The following is a 17,819-nucleotide window of genomic DNA, read 5'->3' as shown; positions in this document are numbered from 1 at the left end:
GGCACTCTGATTTATCACGGTTGTTATTTCCCGTAGTATAAATCATCCGTCCAGGAGATTTCCCGCTATTGCACGGGTGAACAGCCACTTCCTGTGAGAGACGACAGACCAATTCAAGGGCCTAGATGAGAGTAAACGGGAGAGCTGGAAGCGCTGAACGCCTTCATATAATTTATTTACGTTATTAAATTTTCATAGTAGCCCGTAGGATGATGTCATTATGCAGCAAGGCGGGTCCAGGAGAAGGCGAAGCCTATCATTGGATGAGAAGGAAGGGTAGGCGGGGAAAAGTCTAGGAAGGAGAGAGGAGGAGGAGGAGCAAGGAAAGGAAGATGGAGACAGGAGGAGAAGGATTCCGATCCAGGTGGTCTAGGTCAGTTTCATCTTGTCGAGGTGGGCGGTTTCCATCTTTATTAATTGGCAGTGAATTTATTCTGCGGATGTATTGTAGATTGAGAATTTAACGTATAAATCTAATTGCTAAACTACAAGTTTCTAAAGCTTTGATTCTACCGGGCTACAGGGGATGCGAGCAAAGTTCCCAGCGGGCAGAGAGACACCCTGTCTCGGTTCTGGAAGCCGTGCTAGCCTATAGAACGCCTGGAACTAGCATGGCATGGTGCCACGCTAGAACGGCCCTCAGAACACAATGTGTGTGTCAGGTGTGGTAACCACCCGCCAAGGGGACAGTGTATCAAAGCGGCTGGCAGAGAGACAGCCGGGGCGCGCAGCTCCAGCGGATCCGCGCGGGAGTGGGAGCGTGCAGGTACAGGCAGCCAGCAGCTGATCCATTTTTTTTTATTTTTACCGCAACAATAGCCAAGTTGAATGACTGAGTGGCAAACTTCCTGAACAAGCGGCTTTGTGAAGTAAGACTCCTCCTTGAGACCCAAGATGGCCGCTTAGCTCCGTGGTCCTAATGTCTAGCATGGCACAGGCGCTCAGCAGTGAGCCTTGAATAAATTGAAGGTGTGTGGGCTAAAACTATCGACAGCTGTGTGCTTCCTCGCTTCCCCTCTCTAAAACTAAGCATGGGTCTCTCTCCTTCCATTTACTTCTTTCCCCTGATGGGAAAGCAGGAGGATTGTGGGAAAGAAAAGGCTGGCACCCAGGAAAGAGGAAAGAAAGACAGATCACTGCTTACCTGAGAGTCCTCAGGTTCCCATGTGGGAAAACTCCAGACAACGAGGCAAAAGGAACGGCAGGGGGCTCATGGAGAGAGAGAGAGGGTCTCCAAGGAGTTTAGGGTCCTAGAGAGCAAGGACCTCCAGAACATGGCCGGTGTGGAGGAACCCACAGGGGATAAGGAGCCCAAGCAAGACAGCCACAGCTCAGACACTAATGATTCTCCTCCACGAGTCTCTCAGGACACAGCTCAGAGGCAATCAGTTCAACACCAGACCTCATCCCATGCTGCCAAACGTTATATTCAAGGTAGGCATGAGACACTAAAGACGTCCCCAGCAAGACCACACCACACTCATTGAATTCTCTCAAAAAAGTAAACGTCCTTTGGGAAGAAAAGCCCAGAAACTAGAAGTCACCCGTAGGTCCCTCTGGTTTCACATCGAGGAGAAAAAGAACGTGGTTTAATCATCAGACAATGTCCTTTGGTTAAGCCTTGGTCAGAACCTGCAACTCATTACAGTCTTTGGACCAAGTTGGCCTCCGGTATCTCACACGGGGTCCCCTTCAGAGAGAATGAATGAAAACAGTGGCCACTGTCAGTAATGCCCTGCCTGTTTCACGACAGGTTCATGGCAGACATGCTGCCCATTGTACGTCAGGTTCTCATGAGGTCATCAGCGAGATTCTGCTTCTCTAAATCTGGGACACTAACAAGATCAAATTTTTCAAAATAAAGAGAGTGCCCTTAAGAGCTCTGGCAAGGACCCAGGTTCAATTCCCAGATCCACCTGACAGCTCACAACCAAGAGATCTAACACCCTCATCTGGTCTTTGAGGGTACCAAACACCTTTGTGAACAGACATACAGACAGGCAAAACACACACAGGCTTAATAAAATAAAGTAAAAATGTCTGATTTCTGAACCCGTGAGACCTTTGACAAACTACAAATCCAGGAAATATCCCAAGCCTAAAGACAGAAACCACCAACCTTAGATGTCTCCCTCTTGGGTGATGAAGAAGTTGGCACTTGAATATATCTAGTCACCAGAGTCAAGGCTTTCGGAAGCTCTGCCGTTGAGGTGAAATTGTCCAGAAAGCCCTGCTAATTTCTCTGAGCTTGAAAGCCCTTCACGTGAGCCAGTCACGGCTCAGGTAAGCGGTTACTAGTTGCCGCCATGTCTACTACGCCCTCCTCCATGACCAACTTCAAGAGAGGATGTTACTGAATCACCTTCCTGAAGGCTTAATTCATGACTTCCCTTAAAACTGGGAACAAGTTCCAGAAAGGTATAAAGCCCTTGAGTTCACACAAACAGAACTGGATGAGAAGAGAGACACACTCCCGCGCTGTGACTTCTGGGAGGCCAAGCTTCCAAAGGGTTCCATTAGGCTTGGATGAGAGAATTGAACTCACTGTGTGTGCCACTATGACAGAGGCCACGGTGTGCATTCATGAGTTAAAAGGAAAGCAGGGAGCTGGAGAGATGGCTCGATGGTTAAGAGCACTGGTTGCTCTTACAGAGGACCCAGGTTCAGTTCCCAGCACCTACATGGGGGCTTCCAACCTCTATAACGCCAGTTCCTGGGGGGGATGTGATGCTCTCTCCTGTCCTCCAAGGGCAACAGGGATCCACTTGATACACAAGCTACGTGCAAGCGAATATTCATACACACACAATAAAATCCAACAAGTCTTTCTTTTCAAAAGGGAACGTCAGCCTAGGCATGGGCTTAGATTCCTTAAAACTTATTTTTGAAAGGGGATTTCTAATGTTTTAACCTCCTTTCTAGCCTGCCACCCACCAGAGGTAGTGGAGAAAAAAGGTTATTAGGATATGGGGGAGGTTCTCGGGGCCATTTTAATCTTCAATTGTCAGGAGAGTAAACATGACCCGGCAGAAGCAGCCAGGCCTCCGCTGAGTCAGCAGGAGCGACCAGGACCAGAAGAGACACCAGAAGTTCTATGCCATCCCTCTCTCAACAAAGTGAAGATCAGCGAAGACGCAAGACCGACAACGCTTGCCATGTAAGCGATGTCACTGTCCGTTGAGTCCTATTTATGCTCCCTCCAAATATCACGTGTCCTCCCACGGGTCTTGCCCCAGCAAAACCCCACGTGAGTCTGTCATAGCAAAACCCCACGTGAGTCTGTATCAGCTGACACCACTCTGCGAATCCGCCTACGTCGGCAGAAGCAGCAAGAAACCTCCACAACATGGACTTAAGTTTTTGATGCGTTTCTTTCTATGAAGTCACGACAAACAACGGCCAGTAAGGAATGGCAAGGTCTACCAGGACCATCCAGTGTCATCCACTGTCTGTGGGGTCAAATTTCTATTCCTCTGAGCATCAAGCGTCCTTTCACACGTCTCCTTCAGCAAAAACATCCTGTCACCTGTGTCTGCTTCAGCAAAACCGTCACTTGGCCAAACTGACTTTCCAAAAAAGCCAAAAGTGACCTCTCCACTAGGATCTTCACAAATCATAGAAAGTTACCTATTCCATCCGAAGAGTCACTGGACTTACATAACAACAACAGAAGAAAGGAAAAAAAAAAAAACTCTTAGAACAAAGCATCCTCAAACTACTTTTTACATGGTTTGTCACCGGTCTGTTCAATTTAACCTACTTTTAGGGATCATCTAGAAACTTAAAAAAAAAAAAATAGGTCATTCCCATAGCAGGGATGTCATCAAATAAAGCAGGTGATTTGGAACACACACAGAAAAGTGTTCTTGCCTGAACTGGCCTTAACAATCTAAAACATAACAAACCCTAAGAAGCCAAATCTGGGTGTGAAGTGAAAAGGCCCCTTTTGCTGACTGTGTTCCCTTTTCACAATTAAAGAAAAAAAAAAAGTTCAAGACCTTATTCTTAAAAAAAAAAAAAAAAAAAAAAATCCAAGGGCTGGAGAGAGGGCTCAGCACTGACTGCTCTTCCAGAGGTCCTGAGTTCAGTTCCCAGCAACCACATGGTGACTCACAACCATCTGTAATGGGATTCAATTCCCTCTTCTGGTGTGTCTGAAGACAGCAACAGTGTACCCACATACATGAAATAAATAAATAAATAAATAAATAAATAAATAAATAAATAAATCTTTAAATAAAAAAGGAGAAGAGGCTAGTCCTCTTTAAAAAAAAAAAATCCGGGGCTGGGGATTTAGCTCAGTGGTAGAGCGCTTACCTAGGAAGCGCAAGGCCCTGGGTTCGGTCCCCAGCTCCGAAAAAAAAGAACCAAAAAAAAAAAAAAAAAAAAGATTTAAAAAAAAAAAAATCCAGAATGGGAAATTTGGTTTCTGCTGTCACCACTGTAATGATGAGCTCTTTCAGGAGGTATGGGAGCCCAAAACTTTCTTCACAAGAGTCTACTAGTGACTTTCAGGGCCTGGGAAAGGGCTAAGTGACTGCCAGCAGGAATCGAAATAAAAAACAATGTTATGTTGCTGGACACATGCCCTGTGCTGGGTCTCACTGACATTTTACCTGTTGGTGCAAAAGTCAGCATTTAGGGAAGCAACTCCAGCTTCCTCCTCAGTGTTTGCCTCGCTGCTGTTCTCAGATCAAGGGCAAACACACAACAAGTACCTTCACCACAGCAGCTCCTTGGAGCTTGGTGCAGGCTCCCAGCCATGAGAGCCAGCTGAGAACACCTATCCTTTGAGGACAGCTCTTAGGTGGTCACAGCAGAGTTGTCCTGAAAGCCTTCTTAAATGGGAGCCCTCCTACCCTTTCTGGGATGAAAGGCATGCAATCTAAGGTAAAGGAAACAGCCAGTGTCTCTTTTTGATGACAACTCTTCCAAAAGATGCTTTTCTCTGCAACTACTGCCTGTCTAGACCTAAATGGCACCATGCATGCGTGCATGCCTCCGTGTGTGTGTGTGTGTGTGTGTGTGTGTGTGTGTGTGTGTCACTGTGTATCTTTGCCTGGATTGTCTGTGTGTGTGGCATACCCCACAAAATTTATAATTTTTATCATGAGGTCCATTTCTTTGGTGCCTAACCGACACCACTCTCCATAGCCACAATGTATCTTCCCGATTTGAAATCCCACACCTGTGAGCCAGTCCCTACTCCCTTGTTTTGTACCCCGCTGGCAACCATTTCACTTTCTGTCACTAGGAACTGGATTTACCTTGCAAGTGGAAAATTTATTTTAATCCCTCCACAAGGTTGATTTCCAAATCTGAAATAAAATGCCAATAGCAAGGCAACTGTCATCTTCAGGGTTTGAGAGAGGGGGACTAAGGGGGTGACAGAGAGGAGGGGAGAGAATGAATCAAGAAGAGCTGGAGCCCCGAAATCACTTTTCTTCACTCCTGAAGCCTTGGTGACGTCCCCATGGAGGAAAATTTAGCATCAGAAGACTGGAGATCTTCTGATCTAAATCTAGAAGACCAGCAGAGAGCTAGAGAGCTTGGGAAGGTGTTGGAGGAGGCACAACTCTGCAGCTCTTGTCAGGGTCTTAGCCCGAGCAAGGAGCACCCAGCTCACTGATGGCCAGTGGTTAAGAGCACAGACTGTTCTTCCAGAGGTTCAGAGTTCAATTCCCAGCAACCGCATGGTGACTCACAACCATCTGTAATAGGATCTGGTGCCCTCTTCTGGCCTGCAGGTATATATACAGGCAGAACACTGTATACATAACAAATAAATCAATAATAATAATAATAATAATAATAATAATAATAATAAAATAAAAAATCGCCAGACATGGTGGTGCACACCTTTAATCCCGACACTCAGGAGCAGGTGGAGCTCTGAGTTTGAGGCCAGCCTGGTGTACCAGCCTGGTGTACAGAGTGAGTTCCAGGACAGCCAGGGCTGTTACTCAGAGGAAGGAAAGCCCTGTCTGGAAAAACAAAGCAACAACAATAATAATAAATATAAGAGGGGCTGGAGAGATGGCTCAGTGGTTAAGAGAACGGACTGCTCTTCCAGAGGTCCTGAGTTCAATTCCCAGCAACCACATGGTGGCTCACAACCATCTGTAATGGGATCTGATGCCCTCTTCTGGTGTTTCTGAAGACAGTGATGGTGTAGTCATATACATAAAATAGTCTTTTTAAAAAAAAATAAATATAAGAGATATGAAGTCCTGTGAGTTATCAACAACAACAGCAATAATAATGATGATAATGATAATAATAATAAATACGAGAGGCGTGAAGTCTCGTGAGGCACCTCACTGTGCAGAGATAACTTGGGTACATTTTTCCTACACTGTCCGAATATGACAGACCCACACAGTCTGCTTTGGATAACTGACACAGGAAGATCCTAAGACTTCGTTAGCCCCTCAGGGCACAGCACAGAAGCAGGGTGTCCAGGAATAACATCAGCCACCATCCAAGCCAGAAAAAGAAATACTAGGTACCACATACACACTGCCTCATTTCACCTTCGCACTGACCTCACAAAGAATAGTGTTGCTGTTCCCTTTGCACATTAAAAAAAAAAAAAAGTTCAGTGAAGATACAGTACACACAAGGTCATTTGGCTTGGGAAGCACTCCGCTTTACTAAGTCTGTTCCTCTGAAGCCCACGCTTTCAAGGTAAAAAGTACTCTGGTACCCTCGTAGCGAGGAAAAATAATTCATAGAAACCTCTTGGCTGAAATGCCTTAATGCTTAAAAATAGACCCAATTATGTTCCAGCCGGTTCGGTGTGGAGCAAGCACGAGATGCAGGAACTCCTCTAGTCCCTGGAGGTCGGACTCGTGACCCGAGCCAATCACTGGGCTTTCAGCCTTGGTTTCCAGGAAACTTATAAACCAAAGCTACGTCCGTCTCTTCCTTCATCCCAAAGGTTTCAAATGAGGCTGAGATAGCCAGCTTGGTAACCAAGGCTGTCCAGGGAGCCAAGGCTGCCCAAGGTCTACATCTCTCACCTCTTTAGTTAGAGCTGCTCACGAAAGTCACCAGCTAAGGCTGAGATCCAGAGAACAAGAGAGAACGGGGTGTCTGTGTCACAGCCTCTCCTCCCAGAGCTCAGGCATCTCCATGGAGAGAGTGTGAGGGGTGGAAGAGCAGAGCTGGTGGAAGGGTTCAAGGAAACCATTTTCCCAGATGAGAAGGCAGCTGCACACATGAGCTCATGGCAATCGTGACGGCATGCACGAGATCGATGTGAGCCCAAGACAGACAAAAATCCCAACGGGGGAGCCAGAGGAACCACAAAGTCCACCCCCAACTGGAGAGATACTAGCATCTGATAGGTGGCAGGAGACAGGGGGTTTGATAGCTGGTATACTGTCCACACTCCAGGGCAGGCCTCACACCAATAGTAACTGGGTAACACAAACTGGGGGAAGAGAGAGAGAGAGAGAGAGAGAGAGAGAGAGAGAGCGAGCGAGCGAGCGAGCTGGATGGGTTAAGAAGGTAGGAATGGGTCTGGGAGTACCTGAGGAAGGGAAAATGAATATGACCAAAATACACTGTAAGGAACTCTCAAAGAAGTAACACTGGCTTACGTTACTAGTTAACTGAACAATTACTACCCAGCACCTGCTGTTGGCAGAGCCATGGAGTAGTCAGTGAGGAATACTGAAAAGTATATGCCACCATCCTTCTATGAGGACATATCTCTAAGTTTGAGGACCTGTAAGTCACACAAAACGGAAACACTAAAAGACCTGCTGGGCCTAGCATTCAGGTCTAAAACACAGACAAGAGGTTTAGCCAGGTGGGGTGGCACGGGCCTTTGATCCCTGCACTCTGGTGGCAGAGGTAGGCAGATCCGTGAGTTCCAGGCCAACTTGATCTACAGAATGAGTCCCAGGGCAGCCAGGGCTACATGGAGAGACCCTACCTCAGCATCTCCACCCAGTCCTCCAAAAAAGAAGTTTTTAATGTAAGAATATCAATGCGGAGTTTTTAAAGAGCTGCGTTTTTCCCCCAAAACCAAAACGGGAAGAAATGAGCGGAAAGAACTCCAAGATCGGAGGATTTGCGGTGGGAGAGAAGGCGTGCGAGTGTGACGGCAGAGTAACTCTTGGTGGGTGGAGCGGCGCGCGTTGGGACAAGAGACAGGAGACAAATGGGGGGCGTCTTGTTTGGTTGGTTTGTAAGCTGTCCCTAGAACAGGGACCAAAAAGTAAGGACCTGGGAGGCCTGGTGAATGTCGGAAATTCTCACCTCTACTAGAAGCAAATGTGTACTCAGAAGCCACAGACATGAGCTCCCCTCACAGACCGGTGAGGAGCTCTTCAGAAGAGGAACGATGGACTGTGGATGTGACCGCTGCCCCCCGAAAGCTGAGATGGCAGCAGCCTCGGGCCAGCCTCTCAGCCTAGATATGCTGAGGGTCACGCGAGCGGACACGGTCCAGAACCTTACACTCCTTTCCTCACTCCTTCCCACTGCCATCTATCAGGCCATTGGGAGAGGGCAAGGACACTGTCCACCTCTGCCCCAAGGCCTCAGGATGCCCTGTTGTTCAGGGGGCTCCTGTTGGAAGAGAGCCTAGAAAGAGACTGCAAGAATTATAGTCTAAAAAGTCCTAGCACAATGGGTCACGACCCTTTGCAGGGGTCAAACGACCCTCTCACAGGGGTCACCTAAGACCATCAGAAAACACAGATGCCTAACAGTAGCAAAATTGTAGCTATGACGTAATGAAAATAATTCGATGGTTGAGGGGTGGGGGCGTCACCACAACATGAGGAACTGTATTAAACGGTCTCATCGTTAGGAAGGTTGAGAACCACCGTCCTAGACTCTTCCTGTGACTGGGACTATCACGAAGTACTGGTCTCTAAGGCTTTTTCAGACTGGAGAGTGAAATGAGCCACACCTGTTCTCACAGGGGCCCCGACTCGGGACAAGCTGTGCACATTTGTCAAAGTACTCTCCAACTGCAATGGCACGGGTTTAGTGGAGCCTGTTCCGATGTAACCAGCAACTCGCAACTCAGAGGAACAGCCGAACTGGCCTCTCCCTGTGATCCTCTCTCCTCCAGTAAAACAGTAAAGCCGTGGTAAAGCCGTGGTAAAGCCCGTCCCCAGCGCCAACCCGAGGATGAGGAGGTGGTAGCACAGAGAGACTTCTGCTCTGTAGTCTGCCAAACTTGGCCCTGCACTGAGCGCCTTCACAATGGGAAGATCAGCTCCTCAGATAAATGAAAACTGTCTGTGCTCCTGCTTGCCAGGAGACAAACCCTGGCCGGCTACTCCTGCTCGACTGAAATGCCTTCAGTTGGTTCCTATTTCGTGATGGGAGAAACAAGGGTGCCTGTAAGACACAGACCTTGCAGCATCTCTCAAACTTTTTGACACAGACGAAACCGGTTGTGAGCAAATGCCGTCTGACCGTGTTCTTCCTTTACCCACACCAGCACAGAAGCCAGTGTCCAGGAGCACACACGTAACAGACCCGGCATGGTTCTTGAAGAGTCAACCACTTAGGTGTGAACCAGGCAAGTTCCCTCTCAGAGGCCAGCCCTGCAATACCATTAAATCCCCACCACCACAGACAGACACTTTGGGGAACAAGACGGGACTATTCCCAACACAGGCCAGGAAGTTCCTTCTTTCCGTGTGCTCCACTGCCCAGCAAACCCAGACTTTCCTTGGTAGGAGCCGGGTCTCTGGAGCATTGAGCCCTGGAAGAGGTTTACCAAAGAGACTTGTCTGTCCCCACTCTGCTTTGGGATTCTGCAGTTGCCAGGATCCGCAAGCCTGCTTAGCTGATGCAAACAAATGTCGGTGGTTACACCTTAAGCTCGTGTTTGCTTACACATGCATACTGCACTCAACACACTTACACATACGTACCTTTCGCCCTCCATTGTGGGAGGCCCGGCAGGGTTAGTAGCCACCAAACTGTGCATGCACCCGGGAACTGGCGCTGCTCTCTGGGTTCTCCCAGCAGCCCCGTGAGGGACCCTGATCAGCGACCGTGATTCGGCATGGCTGCAACTGAGAGCTCCTTCCCTCCCAATCCTCCTTCCTCTGACTTACTCGCGGCAGGCTTCTACCGCAGAAGCGACGGTGCTAGAAAATGTCTTACCCAGAGCTCCCTGCAACCCTTTCAGCTGCTAAAAGCAGCAACCCACTCGCTTCCCCTCCCCCGCAGACTGGCTTCTCCTCTGTCTCCTAGGAACAGCCAAAGCCTCGGCGGCGGCGGCAACCCAAGGGCTGTGCCACCTTTCCAGCTGCTTCCACATCTGCTCAGGCATCCCCAGCCTCAGCGACTAGCCCACCCCACAGTCTCCGGCCTCCTCTGCTGCACTACAACGGATCAGCCGGATCCTCACTACCGGAGAAAAGCTGACCCCTCCTTCTCTCCTCCTCCTAGGCTGTGAGTCTGTGGGCCTGGCCAGATTGCTGGAATGAGGAGGCCCCTCTGTGGCCTGCCATGGAGTTTACCCACCTGGGGAAATTCACTCGTGAGTAACACCAGCGCTGCCTGATTTCCCCCTCCCCGAGCCCACGGTAGTTCTGAGATGTGACATTAAGACAAGTGGGCTGGGGTGGGTGGGTGTCACAGAACTGAAATGAGTAAGGAGAATTAGACATGGGGGCCGGAGCCAGATGCGTTCTGTGCAGAGGGGGCGGGGAGGTGCATCGGAAACAAACCCCCAGTATTACAAAATGCCAAAGACCACGGCAGTGATCACCACAAGAACACTGCCTGGCTGTCGCCCTGGGCCACACTGAAAGACCACCGCAACAGAATCGCTTTCTAAAGCCTGCCATGCTGAACCTTAGACAGGCTGAGCCCCCCTCTCCAGCTAACCTGTAACCTCTAGATGTTGGCCCTACCTGGAGTGGCTCCTCTAACCCCGATCCTTGAGACTTTAAGAAAGGGCAGTAAGTCTTCTAAAGCCCTCCCCAAATCAGACTCGTGACAACAGGTGCCCCCCCAACATAAACTTCAAAGGGTCTTACCCTTACTGTTCATCTCCCCCTAACTAAATGTCCTGAGGAGTGTGCTTTGTGCATGCCTTGTTTCTTAGGCTAAAAAAACAATCTCGTGGAAAGCAGGAAGCTAAGTGTGTATCCTCTAGAACCAGGGCTTGGAGATAATTGGGTCAGTTAGTGGTGAAAACTGACTCAGAAGCTTCCCTGACAGTACAGAAAAAGCCAGACATGAGCGCCCATGCCTGCTCTAGGACTCCTCACCTGTCAGCACACCCCACATCTTTGGACGGGCATCTTTGGAGGCCCAGAGCAGCACTGACTGAGTGGCCTTCCGCTGGGTGTCCTATGACCTCATGCTCAGTCCTTCATTCGCAAGACACTCCCTAGAGTCTCAACTCCAATAATTGTGAGCTCTACACAAGCTGAAAGGGTCCCCCTTTTCTTCTCGGTGCTCCCCAATCATCTGCTTAGCGGTGCTGCTTTCCTGGGTGCTCATGTAAGTGGGAACTTTAGGAGGGTGCAGATGACGCCTGTGTAAGTAGGAAAAGACGCTCGCTCCGTGCTACTCGTTCAGCGTGGGCCTGCTAAGTTTCTTCAGCGCTGCGCAGAGCCCAAGTCGTCAAGCAAAGGAACGCAGGTATCGAAGCTACGGGCGCTAATAACTTGGACTTGACGTAACGTTCTAGGCTCAAACCAGCTGAGGTGTGAGTCTCCCCAGACACACCAGTGTCCTCTCAGCTGGACCACGACCCAGAGTCGTTCTCCCTCGGGCTGCGAAGAGCACAAGAGTCACTGCTCACACCCAGCAGCCCTGGGTCTCCGCTTGTTCGCAAACCAAACCCCTCCTGTCTTTTTCTCCCACCATTTACTTCCCTTCCTCCTCTAATCAGCTTCGTGGTTCTGTTCCAGATATTTCCTCTGGACAGCAGTCACAGGGACCACAGGAGGGCTGAGCATCACAAATAAGGAAGTGGAATCCCAGAATCCGTGCCAGAGTGCAGGCGGGTCACTAGGATAGGCAGGCGGCTGGGTGAGTCACAGGAGGGATGTCAGACCGACTTCCCTTTGTGCCTGCCCTCATTCGAGTGTTCGCCGTACGGGAAAGGGGAGAAGAAAAATCTGAGAAAGAGGTCCTTAGGAACTGAGTATGCTCATGCTTCAAAACAAATGGTGAGAGCCAACATGAAGCTCCAGGTGGTTTCCTTGCAACCTACCTTGGCCGTGCAAATCGGCATCACCCTGGTGTGTGTCAGATCACAGATGCTCTTCCTGTCACCCGTTATCCATGAGGTAGAATGGAGACGGTCATCGGGGAAAACCGCCCACCAGAACTAAGGGTAGCAGAGCCAAGGGCCCTTCTCTATGCCTGTGGGATATTTTTCTGGTCTCTGCTACATTTTACATCTCCTGTTACCCAAGCATTCTGTGGGCCACAGTCTGACCTGTTCCCTATAGGCCAGTGCTCCTGACTGTACTTCAGATTTAGAAGGGCTGCTTGGAGTTCTAGCAGAGGGAATCAAAAGGATCAAAGTGGTACCAGCCTGGAGGAAAAGCCCCCATCCTTAACCTGTCCTGAATTTATGTCAAGCCCACTACCCACCACCCACCACCCACCACCCACCACCCACCACCCACCACCCACCACCCACCACCCACCACCCACCACCCACCACCCACTACCCAGGTTACTCCCGATGCTTTGGGTGACCTGCAGTTAGTCAAGCCCGCCTGGTGAACCCAGATCTCCACCCCAGAGTAAATCATCCAGTCATCTACGACAACTTTATTCAGAATCCTCCAGCTCTCAATTGGCTTGAGAAGGACCATGGTACCTTCCCATAACTGCCCTTTTCCTTCCTTTCTGGATTTTCCCTCAGAGTCTCCGATGAGTTGCTTTCTCGTGTCTGCAGGCACCATAACCCAGCACCATGTCCCATCACACTTTATATCTGAGCCATCCACCTAGCTGTTTAAACATCAGAACATCCAAAGCACTCGGGAGGCACAGGCAGGTAGGTCTCTGTGAGTTTGAGGCCAGCCTGGTCTACAGAGCATGTTCCAGAATGGCTGGGGCTATACGGAGAGACCCTGTCTCGGGGGAGAGGGGAAAAGCAAGAGGGAGAGAATGTTCCTCATCTTCATGGTTTGGGGTGCCAGAGAGATGACTCTGTGGTTAAAAGCATGCATTGTTCTTGCTAAGGACCTGAATTTGGTTTCTAGTGCCCATGTCATGTGGCCACAACCACCTATGACTCCAGCTCCAGGGACCTACACTCCACCATGCACATACGGAAATACCTACCCATGCACACACAGATAATTAAAAATAAAGCCTTTGAAAAGGAAACTATTGTTTTAAAAACTATACAGCTAGAAGTGGAAATTCTACGTAATGTATATATTACAAGAAAGAATAATGGGTGGTAGGGCTCTACCTCGGAGGAGGAATTTTAATGAGCCCCAGGGGTGACTGGAACACACGGCTAGACGAGACGACCGAATAGACTTCAAGATCCTCACAGGGGTGCAGGGGTGCTTATCAGAAACAGGACATCATTTCTCCCTTCTATGTAAATAGGTTAACATCTACCTCCGAGAGTCCTAGGTTTAAAGATGGGGGTGAAGCACTGCCAACAGGTCAGCAAGTACCAGACAAGACCGGAGCTAAAGTACTCCCCACCCTCATCTCCATACCAAAATTTCCCACTGGATTCTGGACCCCTTGCAGAGTGGACTCTAGCTGCTTTAAATTCCCCCAGGGAAGTGGGCAGAAACTGAGAAAGAACCTAGGACCCCAAATGGTCAAAAGGCAGACCGATCTGTACCTAATCCAGAGGGGCCCGTGCCTCGCTTCCCCCTTCTGTTCTGAGGACAGAGGTCCTGGAGCAGCCTTCCCAAGCACCATTTTTCCTGAAGTCTGTGTTACACCTGTGCGGTGCCCACATCTCCTTTGACTCCAGTTAGCATCTGAGTGATCACGATGGCTCCAGTTCCTTCTCCGGTCAGAGCCAGATGTGGTCACTGCTTCACTCCGGTGATTTGTTTATCTTTACAGCCGCTGAGGCTGTGGTTCTCAACCTGGGGGTCGTGACCCCTTTAAGGATCCCATATCAGACACCCTACGCGTCAAATATTTACATTATGATGCATAACATGATCATTTCATGGGGGGAGGGACGCCATAACATGAGGAAGCTGTATGAGAGGGTGGCGGCGTTAGGAAGGTTGAGAACCTCAGCTCTGAGGACGCAGACGTGAGAGACAATGAGGTTCTGAGGTCAATAATTTGACCAAGACCCTGACAGAGGGTAAGCATCAAAGCTCACGTTTTAACTTAGGCTCGCACAACCTCGGAGCTCATGATTTCCTACCACGCCTCTACTTCTGGGGTGAGCTAATCAAGGCGCTGATAGAAAGGAACTTTCTCGAGAGCCAAGCAAGCTGAGCGTGGAAACCACACCCTCGGCTGCCAGACCCCATACACTTTCCACCTCGCTTCTGGTTTAGGAACCCCCTAACGTCATATAGAGCTGGCATCCAAAGCTTCCGAACACCTCCTCGGGGTTTGGAAGGACCTCTGGTCACCAGCCAGGCCTCGCCAGTGAGGAAACCATCGGACCCCAAGGGTCAAAGCAAAGCCAGACCGAGGACAGCGCAGGACACTTTTTAGCCTTGGGGGGTGGGGGGGGTTCCAAAAGCTCTTTCCCAAAGTTGCAGCCCACAGCTGGTGCCCCCTGCTGGTAAGCCTGCGTATCTCTCATAACAAAAGTGAAACCACTTCTCCCAAAAAGAAGAAAACCGGCTTCATTCAGATTCCAGAAGGAGCATTAATTCAATATCAATCTTCTCTCTCACCTCGCCTTTCAGTTCTTCTCTTGACCCAAAGAAAAAACTAGTTGTTTTGCATAGAAAGATTAAATGCACATTTGAGTCCTGCCTGAACCACTGAGTTCTAGACCAACCTGGATTACTTAGTAAGCACTTAGTCTCAAAAAAACAAGTAAAGGTAAGCCTGGGGCTATTGGAGTTCAGCGGGTGACTGCTTGTACAGCATGTGTGGTGGGGGCCAGGATTCAAGCCCTGCTGTGAGCGGGTGATAGAGTGCTTTTAACTCAGCCAAGACTCAGGCTCTGTGGTGAGCTACAGCAGGTGGCTATGGAGTAAACTCCTGTAAACTTGGCACACCTAGAAAGCCCAAGAGTTTACAGGCTGGCTCAAAGGATTCCACACAGAATGGTGATCACTGAGAGGCTCAAGAATAACTGAGAGCCTCTCAGAAATCGGCAGAAGACAATGTTCAGTTTGGGGAAGGTGGAAGCAAAAGGTTTAGATCTTATTAAATCTGTGGCGTGGTTTTGTTGTTGTTAGTCTAATGCCTTGGTGGCTAAGGGTGTTGGCTGCTCTCGCAGAGGACCAGCGTTCCAATTCCCCGTTCAATGTCTTTAACTGCAGTTCCAGAGGATCCAGTGCCCTCTTCTGGCCCCTACTGCACACACAGATGCACAGACACGCACACAGGCAAATCCCTATATACATAAAAATTAAATCTTTAAAAAAGAGAAAGGTCAGCCGTGGTAGCACAGGCCTTTAATTCCAGCACTCAGGAGGCAGAGGCAGACGGGTCTCTATGAGTTCAAGGCCAGCCTGGTCTACAGGGAGAGTCCAAGACACCCAGGGCTCTGTTACACAAAGAAATCCTGTCGAGGAAGAAAGCAAAAACAAAAATGAATGGCAGCAGCAAAAAGCTTATTAGTCTTTTCTTAGCATTTCAATGACTCACGTGTATGTATACGTGGGGATGTGAATGCAGATATGTTCTGGCCACAGAGGTAGGAGAGGGCATCAGGTCCTCTGGAGCTGAGCCACGGTGTGGTGCTGGGAAACTCTGGTCCTCTACAAGAGCAGTATGTGTTCTCTACTGCTGAGCCAACTCTCCAGACCCCAGTCTTGTTTCTTTACAGCAGATCTCCACATGTAGCCCAGGCTACTCTCTAACTCGTGACGTTCCTGCTCCCACCTCCAGAACACTGGGTCTGTGACATTTTCAAAAGGGGCATTTTTCAAGGGGGAAAAGAAAAAAAACAAAACCAAACACGCTTCGTTCAGGCCTTGTGGCACATGTTTCTAATCCCACTAACTCGGGAAGCAGGGGTACTAGGCTCTCTGTGAGCTTTACGCTAGCCTAGTCTAGATAGAGTTTCCCAGGTCAGCCAGATCTATGCAGTGAGGCGCTATCTCAAAAACAATCAGGGCATTTATCATTGTACCTGCGACTGGGTCATCTCAGCATCCCATAACTTACATGTGTGACTTTAAGATATAATCTGGGGTTGGGGATTTAGCTCAGTGGTAGAGCGCTTGCCTAGGAAGCGCAAGGCCCTGGGTTCGGTCCCCAGCTCCGAAAAAAAGAACCAAAAAAAAAAAAAAAGATATAATCTTAATGCATTTATGTGTGTATGGCATTCATTTTATATTTAAAAAAATAAAATTCATAATTTTAACTATTTAAAAATGTACAATTCTGGGCTGGAGAGATGGCTCAGTGGTTAAGAGCACTGTCTGCTCTTCCAGAGGTCCTGAGTTCAATTCCCAGCAACCACATGGTGGCTCACAACCATTTGTAAAGGGATCTGATGCCCTCTTCTGATGTGTCTGAAGACAGCTACGGTGTGCTTATATAGAATAAATTAGTTAATTTAAAAAAATGTCGGGGCTGGGGATTTAGCTCAGTGGTAGAGCGCTTACCTAGGAAGCGCAAAGCCCTGGGTTCGGTCCCCAGCTCCGAAAAAAAGAACCAAAAAAAAAAAAAAATGTGCAATTCCGCGGCACTGGACACACCCACCGCTGTTTTGCGCGTGCAGAACGCTTTCCTCATTCCCTCCACTTGCCCTTCCCCCGTAGAGCCAGCTAGCTGGCATTTTTTCCTACCTATTTAACTGTTCTGGGGATTAAGCAGACGGCCGTATGGCCCACCCTTCCCGTGAAGCGCTACCTCAGACTCAGCCGCGTTCTCCTCTAGGGTATTCCACGCAAAGCGCAAGATCAATCAGTAAAGCCTGTGCTGTCTTCACCTGCCTCTGTCCCTCAGCTAACCTTACTTTCATGTTGGGACACACACGAGCAGAATTTCTCCCTTACCGTTGGCAATGCCGATTTCATTCCTACATTTGCTTGTTGTTGGACACTGGGTTGGTATTTCCCCTCAGGGTAGAGCAAAACCTAGCGAGTGTTTCCCTCAGGTTGCAATGGAGTTCTGGTTTCCAGGTTTTGGATATGATGATCACCTTTAGGCAAAGTTTGCTCTCCTTTGAGCTTTCTCCTTGGGTTAAGGTGTTACAAATGACATCACAGAAACAGAATCTGAACCCGCGCTGTAGTTCCCGGCCCCTGCTTGATGCTTCCCGCTGCTTGGTGAAGCCAGCATTGGCAGTTTCAGCCGTGAGAGCACAAGCATTGGATCAAGACCAGAGAGAGCGTCTGGAGGGGAGGAGATCTCCCCTGAACCCGCCCCAAGCTCTCAACCACAATCTGTTTTTCCCAGCACACACACACACACACACACACACATACACACACCACACACTCACACACACACACACACACATATACACCACTTGCATACATACTCACACACACACATATACAACACACACACACATGCACACATATACACCACAACACATACATACACATACTCACACACACTCACACCACAAACACATACCATACACACTCACACACATACACAGGCTACACACACACTCACACACCACACACATACACATATACACTACATACACACACACACAGACATACATATACACC

The 17,819-nt window shown here is 49.0% G+C and overlaps 1 protein-coding gene and 1 long non-coding RNA gene across 4 annotated transcripts in view; one reads left to right on the top strand and one right to left on the bottom strand.

The window, feature by feature from the left end:
- The window catches only part of Klhl3 (kelch-like family member 3), a 120,585-nt gene extending 110,197 nt beyond the window's left edge, over positions 1-10,388 (bottom strand). Inside the window, exon 1 of one of the 2 annotated variants that reach the window (XM_087591298.1) lies at positions 9,906-10,388. Coding sequence is in view for 1 of the 2 variants with exons in the window: in NM_001419643.1 (NP_001406572.1) it covers positions 9,906-9,919 (14 nt within the window). In the remaining variant the exon portion in view is untranslated. 2 annotated transcript variants of the gene reach the window in all.
- On the top strand, positions 295-13,341 carry LOC108348619 (uncharacterized). Of its 2 annotated transcripts, XR_015641431.1 has the most exons (5): positions 295-373; positions 10,429-10,519; positions 11,904-12,024; positions 12,872-13,006; positions 13,215-13,341. It is a non-coding gene; the product is annotated as an uncharacterized LOC108348619 (long non-coding RNA). The 2 variants fall into 2 exon arrangements; XR_015641430.1 differs by lacking the exon at positions 295-373 and having other exon boundaries at positions 10,219-10,519.
- Positions 13,342-17,819: the final 4,478 nt, after the last annotated feature.

Source organism: Rattus norvegicus, chromosome 17 (assembly GCF_021556685.1).
Source record: "Rattus norvegicus strain SHRSP/BbbUtx chromosome 17, alternate assembly SHRSP_T2T, whole genome shotgun sequence".
Classification (NCBI taxonomy): domain Eukaryota; kingdom Metazoa; phylum Chordata; class Mammalia; order Rodentia; family Muridae; genus Rattus; species Rattus norvegicus.
Note: the sequence above shows the minus strand (reverse complement) of the source record. Positions and strands in the feature narration are given on the sequence as shown.